Genomic DNA, 15,548 nt, shown 5'->3' with positions numbered 1-15,548 from the left:
TATTATCTGGTGGGTTTGTGGGCAGCTCCCAGTTTGATAGATTGATTCTTACATCACTATGTACATATTGTTATGTCGCCATTCCTTTATTGTTGCTGCTTCCTTATCTCTCCAATGCTTTGCAGTGGAAATATTTACCATGATAAGGCCCACGTTTTGCACTATTTTAGAATTCTAGGTCTTCTAGATGGCCCAAAATAAAAAGTTTAAACAGATTCCCTCTCATTCCCAAGTGCCAGCATAGCGAATTCACACCAGATATTTTTGATTACTTTGCAAATTCGGATCATGTGGTAAAAATTCCCTGGCTCTAAGAGGGACCTCAAACAATTTGGAAAGTAGGAGCTCTTCATTTTTCTCACTTTCCTTCTTGCATATCGCATCTACTGAATTTTGCTGAAATAAATCAACTGGGGATTAGGTGAGATTGTCACTTCGCCTTCTTCATACCATTTGGCCTGGCTCATCTTGCCCTCTTTTCCCTCCGGGAATTCCCTCACCTTGTTGAAATGATATGATACATTTATCACTAGAATCATATCTGTTAGTGAAACACTTTTAGGTTAGTTAGTATGTAATTAGAAGTCTTACTGTCAAAGCGCTAAATTTGGCAATATTGCATTTGAGTTTGAATTCCAATGAGTCAATCAGGTTAGATTTAGCTTTGTTTGTTTCATTGCTGGAAGATTAACCCAAAGAAAGCTACCATTTCCTTAGGCGTAGCTGTATACGGTAAAGGGACTCATGCAGAAGGTGAAAGAAATGAGGCTACTGAACAACCATGCGGAGTGGGGGTTATTTACGGACATTGGTGTGGGCGGGTATTTTTTAATTTGTTGGCCATAATAGCAGTGTAAGAAGATATTTTAAGAATAATATGAACCAAAATGAGGAGTCATCTGTTATGCCTCTTTCTGTTTGTGCTGAGCATAGAATAACAAAGCCTTACATTCTATACAGGCCATTCAGTTCTGGCCTGTAACGATGAAGCGCATTTTTAATGGCTGGTATAGTCCGCTGCAACCGTTTATTTAACAATTACTGTCCACCCACAGGGCCATGGCAGTAAATGTCAAACATGCATAGCGGGAACTGTGAAAGTGGGTAGTAGTCAGCAAGGATCTCCTTGGGCCCTGCCAAACTGGTTTTCTCTGGATTAGCTCAAGGGGAGATGCAGAAGCGGAGGAGAATTACCATCCCTTTTTCTGAGGCTTCAGTGACACCGTGAGCTATGCCGGGAGAGAGGGGGGAGGACTAGCTGTTTCCTTCTCTTACATTGTCTTTCCGCTCTCATTGTCCTGCCAATCCATACATCCTGTAGAGGCAGGGTGAGATGGAGTGCTGGAGTGGGTAGATTAGCACAATGGGAATGGTGACAGCAGTGGGTCTATACCAGTGTTTATAGGCAATGCTGTTTCCTTGTGTTCAAAGGCATTCTTAAACATTCCAAAGTTCTAATATACATGCAAGTGTGTTGAAAGTAGGTGACAGATATACAAGTCATAGAATGGAGAAACAGGAGTACACCCGTTAACCCAGTCGAGACCCGGGTAGTAGTATGTAAACAATGAACAATTTCTCAACCAGTGTTCATTTAGAGAGCAAATACATAAAAAGTACACAATCAATGGAAGAGAAACGGAAAAAAGGGGAGACCACAAGAAATTGTCAGGAGAAAGTAGATTTGTATTGCAAGTAGTTATATCAGCACTACATTACAGTGTATGCATAATTAAGTCAATGGTGGGTGTGCACATATCATGCTCATGACAGTGAACAGCGCTGTGACACAATATGGTGGAAACAGAGTGGACGGCGCAAAAAACAGAATATAATACAGAAGAATTGGAGGTCAACAACACAATGGAAATTATAGTTGATCGTACAAATCAGGGTAGGAGGTATGAAGCCTGTAATGTAGTGCTGATATAACTACTTGCAATAAGAAGCTACTTTCTCCTGATAATTTCTTGTGGTCTCCCCTTTTTAGGTCTCGCCTAGCGTATTGCGTAGCAATCGCTCTGCGAGAGATATAGAGAGCTGCTCCACGAAAGCTTACCAAGGGGCTTTGCAACGCGGATTATCGACAGTGCATGTGCTCCGTGCGCGCGCTCGCCATTTGCTCCCCGCCCCCCATCCGACGCTCGCACACCACCATTCCACCATTTGTGCCTCGCATCACTTCAAAGGCTCCCCCCCATCAGATTTCAAAGGAATGCCTCCCCCGCCCCCGCAATGCCGAGAGCTTGTTTGATCCATTTCACGGCCGAAGCAACTAAACGCTGACGTCTTGTTCTTTTCTGTTTAGTCTCTGTGTGTGCACGTCTTGTTTTCTATTTGTATTCCGGTGTTTGTAGAACTTGGTTTAGAATGCAAAGCACATCTAAATCACAGCCGTCTTGATTTGTTTACTCATTCTGTTTATGAACTCACTTTACCATCATCCTACCCCGCTACGTCTTTTTTTGCAGCTGTCTGCTTTTTCTTGCAGTTTTATTCCCCAAAAGCTCCTTTTTTTTCTTGCTCCGTCTTTTTCTGGTTTTTCTTGCTCCGTTTTTTCTTGCAGTTTTAGGCCCGATCTCCCACCATTACTCCTACCCCGCTCCATCTTTTCTTGCTCTGCTCCGTCTTTTTTTGCAGCTCTGTCCACTTTTTCTTGCAGTTTTATTCCACGATCTCCCACCATCACTCCTACCACGCTCCGTATTTCCTTGCTCCGTTTTTTCTTGCACTTTTATTCCCCGATCTCCCACCCCCGATCTTCCCACCATCACTCCTACCCCACACATGGACCTCCCTGTGACTCTTCCGCCCCCAGCTCTGTCCGCTCAGCAGGTCACCCAATACCATTCCAAACCCTCTTCCCCAATCTCCCACCATCACTCCTACCCCGCTCCGTGTTTTCTTGCAGCTCTGGCCTCTAAGCGGGTCACCCAAAACAATTCCAACTCCTCTTCCCCGATCTCCCACCATCACTCATACCCCGCTCTGTGTTTTCTTGCAATTTTATGTAGCAAGAACTCGACCGGGAGGCATTGGAGCACTTTACACGAGGACCACTTACATTACACAAGGACTTAGTCTGCAGCTCTGGCCGCTATGCCTTATCTAACCTCTCCTTTTTCGCTTTCCCCTCCTTCGCAACCTTTGCTCTTCTCTCCCCTCTCTATTACTCTCCAACCTTTTAATAAAGCTTACAGCAGAGAGTATTCAACGCCCAGTATGTACAAGTTGAGAGTAAAACGATTTTACCTCTCTTCTTCTCTACGTCTTTTTCCTAACCTCTTCTCAGTGGCCTCTCGGCGCCATCTCTCCTCTCCCTCAGCCTCACCACCCTCACTCTTTCCACCCTCACTCTTCTCCCCCTTTTCCATCTCGGTTGTAGCCACTTTGCTATTTCTTGCACCTTCTTTCATATCTTGCCTTTCTTTGTTCTCTCCCCCACCCGTGTTCCTGTCACTCTTCTCGCCCTTTCTCCTCGTCTTTCCACCCAATACCATTTCAATCCCCCTTCCCCGATCTCCCACCATCACTCCTACCCTGCTCCATCTTTTCTTGCTCTGCTCTGTCTTTTTTTACAGCTCTGTCCACTTTTTCTTGCAGTTTTATTCCCCGATCTCCCACCATCACTCCTACCACGCTCCGTATTTCCTTGCTCCGTTTTTTCTTGCACTTTTATTCCCCGATCTCCCACCATCACTCCTACCCCACACATGGACCTCCCTGTGACTCTTCCACGCCAAGCTATGTCCGCTCAGCGGGTTACCCAATACCGTTCTAACCCCTCTTCCCCAATCTGTTTTCTTGCATTCTTGCAGCTCTGTCCGCTCAGCGGGTGACCCAAAACCATTCCAACTCCTCTTCCTTGATCTCCCACCATCACTCATACCCCGCTCAGTGTTTTCTTGCAATTTTATGTAGCACGAACTCGACCGGGAGGCATTGGAGCACTTTACACGAGGACCGCTTGCATTACACAAGGACTCAGTCTGCAGCTTTGGCCGTTAGGCCTTATCTAACCTCTCCTTTTTTGCCTTCCCTTCCATCGCTACTTTTTACAGAAGTTTTTGACTTTTAATAGTGGCACATTTTACATTTAACACCTCTTATATCTATGTGTTCCCAAGTTCACACATCGTGACACTGACCATAAATTCTTAATGGCTGCTTGTTGTTCTTCCACTTAGCTCAGTCTCTCGGGCGTCCCGCTCACCACCACAGACCCGACCCCAGGTTTGCTCCTATCTTATTTCCATTCAAACATGATGGCGATATATGTTGTGGCTCTTATCTGTCAGTGGAGTGCAATGGTGTTATGTTAAGAGTCCATAAAGCACCAATTATATGCCTCCCCATGCTGTTTTTAGAGTGTGAGATAGATCTAAAAGGACTTGTTTTTGTTACTAATCACAGGCGCTGTTTACATGCAAACTCTGTGCTTGGATTCACTTCACTAGAGCACACGCTGCACTCCCCCACACACAGTGCTGCTGTTGACACACCTCACTAAGCACTAAGAGCACCCCATCCCCTCCCTGCTCCATTAAGGAGCCCTGCCCCTCCTTTTGTTGGCCTCGCTCTGCTTTTACTTCCGCTCTTTTCTTTTTTTTTCTCAGCTTCATACAGACAGCAGGCGCCACAAAAGCGGCTGCTTTGATGTTCTAGTTCTCATGTGCAACTGCCACAAATCCAAACTTTTGACCAAGTTTCTGCTTTAGCAATGGTCTTCTGCTCCTGTAAAAATCTGCCTATCAGGATTAGTCATTTGTGACTGCAACGCGCCAAAGTTTCATTTGACTGTGCAGCGCTTCGAAACAGACTCTAGCAAAGGCAATAGTTTTGGGCTATGCAAAGTACTATTTATAGATTGTTGTATTTTATTTATTTCATGTCACAACAGTAAAAAAGGGAAATAAAAAACATGCCACCACCCAAATGTGCAATCCGTGTGCATGTAAAGAATTTTCTTTTTTAATAATCATAACTTTAATAGAGAAGTTACTTTGCTTACTAGTTGGGCAGGTATAGAAACTCTTTTTAGTTTTGGCGCACCTCGTATGTGCCTCTGAGAGGCCCTCAGTGTGCTGTTTAAACCTCAATGTTATAGTGCCACATCACGTTAAATATATTCGCCCCTACCACTGTAATTTACTCCATCTACGTCCCGCTGTTCCATGAGCTCACTCTCGACCTTGGTGCTTCGGGTCCAGCTCGAGCTATATAAAACTCAGTAAAAATATTAAACTTCTCTCCCTATCACCAACACAGAATTCATCCCTGCCCGTAGAGGACCTTCCGTTTCAGGGCTAATTAATCGGTGACTCTCGTAGCACGCATTTAACTCAAGCGCCAAGAGGCCTTTCGAAATGCAGTGCTAATCATTCGGTAATTCTCAACATCATACGCTTACCATACAAGTGCCTACGGTGCATTGAGACTGCACTGCAAATAAATCACTACTTCTCACCAGCATCCAGGCCATTCACAAGTGCTTACAGTACCATGAGCGAGACCTCTCACTAGCACCCTGTTCTACACAACACCACACACACATACACACCACACCACCACACACTCACAACCACACCACCACACTCACAACCACACCACCACACTCACAACCACACCACTACACCCACAACCACACTCACAACCAAAACCACACAACCACACACTCACAACCACACACACACAACCACACACACACAACCACACACACACACACAACCACACACATACAACCACACACACACACAACCACACACACACACAACCACACACACGCACACACACACACACAACCACAACCACACACACAACCACACACAACCACACCGTCAGTGCACACTGTTACCAGACACAGACACCATAAGTTGTCAGTGCACGCTTTCACCGGGCACAAACACCACCAGCCGTCAGTGCACGCTTTCACCAGGCACACACACACCACCAGCCGTCAGTGCACGCTTTCACCAGGCACACACACACACCACCAGCCGTCAGTGCACGCTTTCACCAGGCACACACCACCACCCGTCAGTGCATGCTTTCACCAGGCACACACACCACCAGCCATCAGTGCACGCTTCCACCAGGCACACACACCACCAGCCGGCAGTGCACACTTCTACCAGGCACACACACCACCAGCCATCAGTGCACAATTTCTACAGGCACACACACCACCAGCCATCAGTGCAAACATCAATTGTTAACGCATCCACAATTAACTATTGTAGCAATCGCAGTATGGCATGCTTTACTTTTAAACATATTCATCTAAAGGGCAGCGTGCCACCATTGCTACAAAAATTAATACACTTTTTTTGGCCTGCAATTTATAGACTTTTGTTATGTTATGTTATGTTATGTTATGTTATGTTATGTTATGATGGTTTTTATAGAGCGCACGGCTACTCCAAAAGAGTGTCCCGGCGCTTTTATTTAAGGTAGGCTGCAGTAGACTAACATAACACATTAAGAGAAAAAGTGTCACAGACAGAAAGAAAACAACAAACAAAAAAAAAAAGACCTACTGGGTAAACAACCAGGTTTTAAGGTCCTTTCTAAAAGCTAGTAGGCTAGTGGCTCCCCGAAGTATAAGAGGCAGAGAGTTCCACAATTGTGGCGCCAGTAGTCCAAAGGAGCGACCTCCCAAGCGCGCTCTCTTCACTCGCGGGACAGTCGCCAAAAATAGAGATTCTGACCTCAGAGAGCGAGCCGGTCGGTAGAAAGCAAGTCTCCTTTGGAGGTACTTTGCTCCCGTCGCATGGAGGGCCTTGTATGTCAGGGTCAAAGCCTTAAAGGCGATCCGCTTGCGGATTGGGAGCCAGTGCAAGGTCTGGAGCAAGCCCGCAGCACTGGCGCGTCTGTTCAATCCATAAATCGCTCTCGCCGCAGCATTCTGCACAACTTGGAGCCGCTGTAACAGGTACCCTGGCGGGCCCAGGTATAGAACGTTGGAATAATCCAACCTGGAGCCTATCAGGGCCTGCACAGTCAGCTTCCTGTGCTCCTCCGATAATAGGGGAAGAAACCTCCTAAGCATCCGGAGGAGACCGAAGCACATGCCCGACACCCCCAGGATCTGGGACTTCATGGTCAACCCCTTGTCCAATTGCAATTGGTGTTGCAATATTTAGCAATGCCAATAGCTCAAACTTAAATTAATGCGAGACCTATTGCATTGCAAATGCTTGTTTCCGTTTCTCTCCCGTTGATTGTGTCCTTTTTAGGTCGAGCCTAGCGCAGCGTGCATGAGCCGCTCTGCGAGGCTTCTTGTAACTGCTCTGTGTGGGTCTGACTCCCCCACGCATTGGGTTGGCTTTCGTGTGTGTCTTTCAATAATGAAAGCATGCAAATGGCTAAAGGCAGTTGCTTGTCCCACCTCTTTTGTAATGTTCGCTCCCACAGCGTTTTTCCTGCGGGAGCGAGAAGCGGCGCGCAGGGTGGCAACTGCATTCCTTGCGGGTCAGGTTCCTATCTACTTGTTTTGCAAGCGTTAGCACATGAAAGCAGGATCTATTGACTTATTTTGTATAACGCTTTGATACCTCCGAGCGAAAGTCCACTTTGTAATTCTTGTTTACTCATCTTTTAAAATAGAAAGCAATCAGTTTCCCTGTCGATATTTATTTAAAAATACGAAAATATGCTATTTTTACTGATTCTTCATGTCATTGCGGCCTGACCAGTAGCTGACAGGACTGGTACCAAGGGGGGGGGGGGTTACAGTAATAAGGGTTGCGCTGTCCCTATATAGATGCCAGTCTGCTCGTGTTTGTACTGCCATGCCAATCTTCCCAGGTGACTGTATATTTTTACATGAGTCTGTTTATATTGTTAAATCCTGACCGGCACCGAAGCTCGAGGGTGCATCTATCATTCAAATAACTGTTCAAATTCAAAATGTATATATTTCTTCACCAAATGAAGAAGGATAAATCAGCAGACATGAGTGGAAATAATATGGTTAAACACAGACACTTATGTTAAAAATTAAATTATACAATACGATGTGCCCTAACTCTATTTATTCCCTGATTCTGTGGATGAAGTTACATTGTCATTATCCAGGATACGAGCCCCATTGGTCGGCTGAAGCTGACACCCCGGACTCCTACTCCCCAGCTCCTCACTGGTTTCATAGTGGCTCATAGCCATGCTACATAGCCGCCAGGCTGCTGTGTAACGTGGCTAAAAGACATTGGAAAAGCCAATACTTCTCACATATGCAAGACCTATTGGCTTTGCCAATGCTTATTATGTATTTGTCTTCTAAATGACCACCGGTTGAGACATTGTTCCTTGTTTACAGATTTAGAAGGCAAACACATATCTGGGATAACTAGGTTCCTTTGCAGAGGGGCCCATACATAGCGTTTCAGGCAAGATTGCTATTTTGGTGTTGAATTCTACTGGTATAAAGCTATCTCCTTTTGTGTCTGCACAGACGTGCGGGTATCCAGAAAAAATACCACTGGTGAATACTCTTCATCTGCAGCTATGTCATTCATAACTTTTTGATATCTTACTAAGAACAAATAAATACACCATACAAAAAAGATAAATGTACTTACCCACATAATTTAACAATTTCAAATATAGGTTCCACAAACACTTCCTGTTCAACAACTTTTCCTGCACAGATGTTTAGAATTTTGAATAACTGTTCCAAATCCTTGAGAGGCTTATCATAGTCAGTAAGTTAAGAAAGCTAGATGCCGAAAATGTGGATTATTCAAATGGCATTCCAAAGGAAAGATACATTACAAACTTGTACCATCCTTCTATAATTTCTAATACGTACAATGTTATGTTAGCATCTTTATCAATGGTATAGAGTATTGGACAATACATATAAACGACTAAAATTCTGAGAGCACAGACATTTTCCATGCAATAGTGGTGCTACGCAAGTGCTTTTTCTGTGTTTGTAAACTTTAATTCTTTTTACAATAAGTTTCTTGCACTTTTATAATCCTATTATTTGCTAAGCCAACTGTGAAATGACAACACAGAGAAACCAAAAGCAGTAAAGAAAATCGATAACCTGTTGTTCATACGACTGACAGTACCGTTCTTTATAATGTTAAACAAATGGACAGATGCACTATTCCCTTTCGGAAACCAGGGAAGTGCAATTTACACACCGATTGGTTTGCAAATGGGATTGGAATATGTGATGTAACCTATCTACTTATAGGTTGCTATGCAAATTATTATTATAAGCTCCCTAGTGAATATTAATCACTTCGGTTGCAAATTGCAACTCGTCCATGAGTTGCTGCGAATGCAGGGATGTAGACAGCAAGGTACTGCACACCTCAATACCTGCTTTTGCTTTCCTAAATGTGAAGCATTTTCAGAACTTGCTAGTTCTCGAAGATACATTGTGTAATTAGAGTGGGCTTTGGGTCATCACACTGCTCATCGTTTATTGGCCTTCTTCCCCACCTCTCTTGCTTGCTTCGTATTTGATGGTTTCCCTTCTACACCCTGAGTTTGTCCCTTTACTGCAGCATAACTTCATTACCCATCCTTTTCACTGGATGGATTACATCCTTTGTCAGCTCGTTTTAGGGGACAACTTTTTTCTTTTTCTTTGAGCACCCAAGGGAGTGTGCATGTCTTTTCTTGCTCTCCCTTCTTGTATTTTTTCCCCATTGCACTCTGTGTCCATCCATCCTAGCTCTTCTATAACTGCACAACAGTTATATGTTTGCTAGGTTGACTACAGAGAAGACTTTATAATGCTGCTAATTTTTGTATTGCCTTCCTTCACCATGAAGCATTAAAGCCTGGGCCATGGCACACAAAGGCAGCATTTATGCTGCTGGGGGGCATGGTGCAGCACCCAAGTAGCCTGTATTTGAGACGGAAAAGTGACTAGTAAATTTGTTTTTGTCCCTAAGGTCAATAAATCTGCTCCCTGGACTGCTGCTGGCACCAATTGGATAAACCATTTATTCCAATTCATAGTTACTTAGAAAATAAATAGCAAGTGTTTCCTTTCAATTCTGACTCAGTTAGCTGTCATGTTCTTTAAAGGGCCTGTATCTAGTCCGTTGTGTTATTTTTAAGCCAGATCAACTGTAATAGGCTTTATACATTCTCTTCAGTGTGAAAACAGAAAAATTAACATTGCTGTTTGAAAATGTTGAATTCAATGTTCAGCTTCAAGATATCTTAAGATCAGTGTTTGCTTTCCATTCAGTATTTGGATTTGTTTTCTTTTACTTTTTAATAATGCTTGGCAAACAAACATTGGAAAAGACAATAGCTTAGCACTCACAGTATAAAGGCTTTGCCAATGCTAGTTTCCAAAATCAGCCCATGTCCATTAGAGAGACAGGTGCTGCTGTAAATAAAAAGGCTTCCTATTTTAGAAGATATTGGGCATAGGCTGTGGTCACCTAGGCCACTGTCTGGTCTTCCCAAAGGCTACTAGTAAAAGATTTCCAAATGGTAAACTGTCCAATGGAACAGTTGCTCTTTCTGAATCAATTACCACCCAACTTCGGAGTCTGTAAGTGAATAAATGTTTGCAACTGCAACTGTGGTCCCTAGCCACTGATCCATCCCTTTCCAAACCACAAATCTGAGTGGGCACCCTTTTTAAGCCCCTCATATTTGCGACATAGAAAAGGTAGCTAAAGCCTTTTTACGAGCCAGAATTTTCAGATTCAGACACGGTTTTTAGCACATGGCCAAATAACGTTCTGGGGTCACCCACCCTGTTATTTAACAAATTGCAGTGGTTTCATGCATCTGGCTCAAAGCTACGAAACTGACAATAGAGGCATTCAGCTCCGTTTCCAACCATGATATAAATCTTGCCTGAAGCTTGGGGCCCGTTATGAGTCAAGCCTCCAAGACCATTATTGAGGATTTAGTGGGCAGCATCCAATAAAATACAATTGTAGGACTGTGCAAAGTTGTGTTTTCTAGAAATTAATTAGCGAGGCTTTGGATACTTAATAATGGAATAAGCAAAAGTAAAACTTGTAGGGTCAAGATTTTCTAAGATTGGATTTGCAAAAAGCAGTCGCATATTGCACACTCAAATGTTGCCAATCCAATCTAATTTTGCAAACTGGCCTATGTACAAATAGGTCATTTGTAAAGTAAATCATTGGAGTGAGTTGCATCCGACCTACCTAATTAATTTCATTAGGTAGAGTGGAAATTGCGACTCACACCAATTGACTACAATCACAATCACAGGAATTTGTGGATTGAAAAAGTCAGTAGGCCACCATGCCTGTGATTGCTATTAAAATAAATGCTATTAAAATAAAGAAAACGTTTTAAAAAAAAGCAACCCGTTTTCCTTAAAGGAAACAGGGCTGCTTTAAAAAATATGTTTTTATTTCTAATTTCAGCCTTCTCTGCCTAAAACTTTTACCCCAATTTTCAAAGCATTTCTGTCCGATACCAGGCATCCATTGCCGTAGTGGGTGTACTATTTGTGGTATAAGAGGATTGCCTGGCTGTCAAAAGGATCAAGAAAGGTGTGCTTTATTATTATGGATAGGTGCGTTGTGGAAGAGATGTGCAACCTGATCAAAGCAGTGGGATGTTGTTCCAGTTGTGAACCTGCAAAGTGTACAAGGGAAGGTCTGCGGTGTAATCCGGTAAGACTTTTACCACCTATGGCATAGCTCTGCTGCCTGAAATGTAAGGTGTTCTAAAATCTGTTCCCACATGGATAGCTTTATTTTTCTACTGTTGATCATTGTATCTTGAGGGACAGCACTGCTAGAAGGGAGTGACTTGCATCTGTGACCAGGGACATAGATCTGTTCTCCTACTGGTGGTATTGGAAGAGTTGTGTAGGCAAAGGGATATTACTTAATTAACAGCATGTGGGATGTGTAAAACCTTACATATAGGTTCCCTGGAGTGAAACAATAGGGTATTCTTACAGATGGCAACTTCAGTTTTTCCTATTTATGACCATTCCTTTCCCTAATGTGTAATTTCAGCCTACTCTATTTATTTTCAAGCAACCCTTGGTCACTCACCGGTGCCTGTTTATTTTAAATATGAATGGTCTCTCTTTGGAGCTCGTGGGCTGTGGGGTTAGATACTTCCCATGTGATGCAGTGTGTTTAGATGTCTTAGTCATCGGATTTGTTCTCAAGCTCTGTAGTCCATCTATATATTTCCCTGCTGATGTCCTTCCAGCTTACACATCAATAAGAGCATTGAGTGAGCATGTTGTCACCTCTGCTCACCCACCCCGTCCAGACTGCCTCCTCCTGATGTATACATACAGTAGGAGCCCACTGTGCAGGATAAGGTAAAGGTTCCAGCTGTGTGAATTGAGAGTTTGCACACAGGTGTGCCTCTAGCCAAATGAAAGAGTAGATGTTCCCAGTAGGAGAAGCGTGGTTATTTCCTTGCCATTGCAAACCCGCATTTGTATCACTTGGCCTTTTGGGAGGAGGTTAGAGCTGGGCTTAGGCCATTGTCAGTCCTAGCCCAGTCCACATAATCATTTTTACACCATACATTGTTTGCTTTTTTTCATTGGTAAAATATGACATATTTCCAAATTTGGCAGCTATATGATTCATCTACATCATATAAATATTTTAAAAATATTCAAAAGCTCTATATGTCTGTCTTGCTATGTTTCTTAAACCGTGATGAGAAAACATCAAACAGTGAGAGCCAAAGACAAGTCTTTAAGACTAATGTGTTTATATAGAAAATGTATCACTCTCCTATGACAGTAGCGCTCTAAGAAGTGATCCACTTGAATCGGGAAATCCTTATGAAACTTTTCCAAAGTGCAATTGTTTAACTCCTTTGCGGTTAGGCTCCACTCCCTCATACTCTCCCCCTCCCCCCCTCCACCGTGCTAAGCTTTGGGGTAGTTCGCTCTTAGGCCCCTGTAACTTTATGTCCACATAGGGTATCCATGTCAAATTTACATCCTTTTCTTCCACCACCCTGAAGATTCTAAAGGTACCCAGGATTTGTGGATTCTCCTGGAGGGGACCCAGAAATTAGACAAAATATTCAAAATTTTGTTTTTGGGGGAAAAATGGTGAAAAAGTGCTGCAGAAGAAAGTGTCTGTTTTTTCCCTGCAAAACAAAGGGTTTATGGTGCTAAAATCGCCATCTTCCCAGGTTTCAGGGACAGGCAGACTTTCTTCAGAAAACCACATTTTCTACCCAGTTTGGGAATTTTACTGGGACATGGCCTATTTTTCCTATTTTCTGCGCTTTCAACCTCCTTCCAGTTAGTGGTTGAAATGGGTGTAAAAGCAAGAATGGATCTGTGTAGATCCTTCAAGGTTTTCCTATAGAAACTAACAGTTGAAATAAAATGAAATTGAAATTAAGATTAAAAAAACGGCCATTTGTGCCAATGTTTTCATCTGTAACCCCTTCTAAGTATAGCATATTTTGAACAGCAATATACCATTACGTCCGCTGGGCCCTTCTGGTTGTAGTGATTTATAGAACTTGTATGTTCACCAAGAACCACAGGTACCCAGAACCAATAACTGAGCTGAGGCCTTGCAATCGGTTTTCATTGTGTACCGGGTATAAGGCAATTCATTTGGTAAAATATAAAGAGTGAAAAATAGGTATCAAGGGCACCTATGTATTTCTGAAATGGGAAACAATTATAGAGTTTAGAAGGAATAGTTATTAGCACATATCCAAAATTGTGGGCTTCCATACTAGCATATGAATGAGAGGAAATTTTTTTAAAGTGACTTCTTTTTGACACATTGGGCCATATGTATCATGCCCACATACGTTCGCAAACACTGAAATTCACAGAATTTCGGCGTTTGCGAATAAAAGTTTAAAAATATAAGTATAGATACAAATACATAAAAGTTATATAAAATCCCATAACGTAGTCCGTCACTCCCTGCGTCTCTCCAATAAAACTAAGTGCAATTAAATACCAGTTTGACTGATTAAATTCCTGCGAGTTAACCACATTGAAAACAGGAACTTTGCTACGACAGCCACAATCACTGCATTAGTGTCAGATTTCAAGATCCTGAAGAAGGCAAGATAGTTCTTAATACCCAAGTTGATGCACAACTGGATTATCCACTTTCTCCGGATAATGTCGTAGGCCGGGCAAAAGAGGGTAACATGTATGAGGGTTTCATCCTCGATTCGACAGCCTGGGCAGGGGCGTGCAGGGCCCCCAGTCCACCTGTCAGTCAATTAATATAAAGGCAGGGTTCCATATCTAAATTGAAGATATAGCTTCTTCGCTAAGGTAGGTGGTATTGCGTCTATCTCCTGTTCAAAGCTATAGTGTGACTTATGATCCAGGAAGGCATCAGTTAGACTCGAAGGTTTAGCCAAACAAATTACCTTCCTTAGATTAAAGTCTTTTATAATGCAAGCCAAGGTTTGCTTGGAGATAGCTGAGCAGGAGTCCTCAGGATTGGACCAGAGATTCTCAAGCCCAATCAAGGAGAGAGACTGCCGTACGAAGGATAACCAAGGAATCCTGCTGGCACCAAGAGAGGCCAGCACCACTTTTAGTTCCTCCTTGTAGCTCGCCAACTCAGGAGTACTCCATAGCCTCCTCCAATAAAGGAGTGGGCGTGAGGTGATGGCATCAGCAATCGGGCGAATATTCAAATCCAGCCTAAGTGGGACTAGCGGGGTATTTCTTGGTAAAGTCCAAATTTGCCTGATAAAATTATTTTCTGTAATGGATAGCTCATCAGGTGTTAAGTGCCCCCAAAGTTCCGCCCCATAAAGAGATGAAGATCTTGCTTGAACTTTGAAAATTTCTAGTGGCCCACTTACTATTTTTTGGACACAGTTTTTTTGGACTTTTAAAATCTCCCCCACATCCTGTGTTAATCTTAGGTTTGCCGTTGCCATTCGTGGACCCCACCCCAGTTTATCGTTGAGGGACAGACCTAAATAGTCAAAGATTGGGACCCTTTCCAGGGGTCGGCCTTCCATCGTCGGATGGGGACAATTGGTGGTACTGGCATTAAATACCATGTACTTGGTCTTGTCGATGTTAACAACCAGATTTCTTTTGTTACAGAAATCAGTTCAACACCTGCAGCATGCCCATTGGCGATTTAGAGAGCAGCAGGGTGTCGTCCGCAAACATTAATGCGGGAAATTTTTGGGAAGCCAATTTTGGGCAATCAATATCTTGGACAGTAAGGAGGTCTTCTATAAGCCCATTTAGAAAGAGGGAAAAGAGGGTTGGGGCGAGCACACAACCCTGCCTGACCCCCTTCTCTACCGGGAACGGCCCTGTTAATTGACCATGCTTGCCAAAGCGAACTCTGGCAAAAGTACCTTCGTGGAGGTTTTTAATTTGATAGCATAAGTATGGTGGCACCCCCATAACTAACAGGATGGTCCAGAGCTGGTTCCGGTCCACCATATCAAATGCGGACTTCAGTTCCACGAACGTAAGGTATAGGCTGCCTCCATCCAGGACTACGTGCTTCCAATAAAGGACCTGGAGCCGAAACAATTGGTCAATAGTTGATGTTTTTGCCCTAAAACCTGCCTGAAGCGGGGTCAAG

General features: G+C 43.3%; 1 protein-coding gene across 1 annotated transcript in view; it reads right to left on the bottom strand.

Annotated features, from left to right (window-relative positions):
* The window catches only part of CFAP69 (cilia and flagella associated protein 69), a 599,649-nt gene that overhangs the window by 381,673 nt on the left and 202,428 nt on the right, over positions 1-15,548 (bottom strand). The window contains exon 4 of the mRNA XM_078663586.1: positions 8,580-8,689. Within this exon, the coding sequence (XP_078519712.1) occupies positions 8,580-8,689 (110 nt within the window). The remainder of the gene's footprint in view (positions 1-8,579; positions 8,690-15,548) is intronic.

Source organism: Lissotriton helveticus, chromosome 10 (assembly GCF_964261635.1).
Source record: "Lissotriton helveticus chromosome 10, aLisHel1.1, whole genome shotgun sequence".
In the NCBI taxonomy this organism is placed as follows: Eukaryota; Metazoa; Chordata; class Amphibia; order Caudata; family Salamandridae; genus Lissotriton; species Lissotriton helveticus.
Note: the sequence above shows the minus strand (reverse complement) of the source record. Positions and strands in the feature narration are given on the sequence as shown.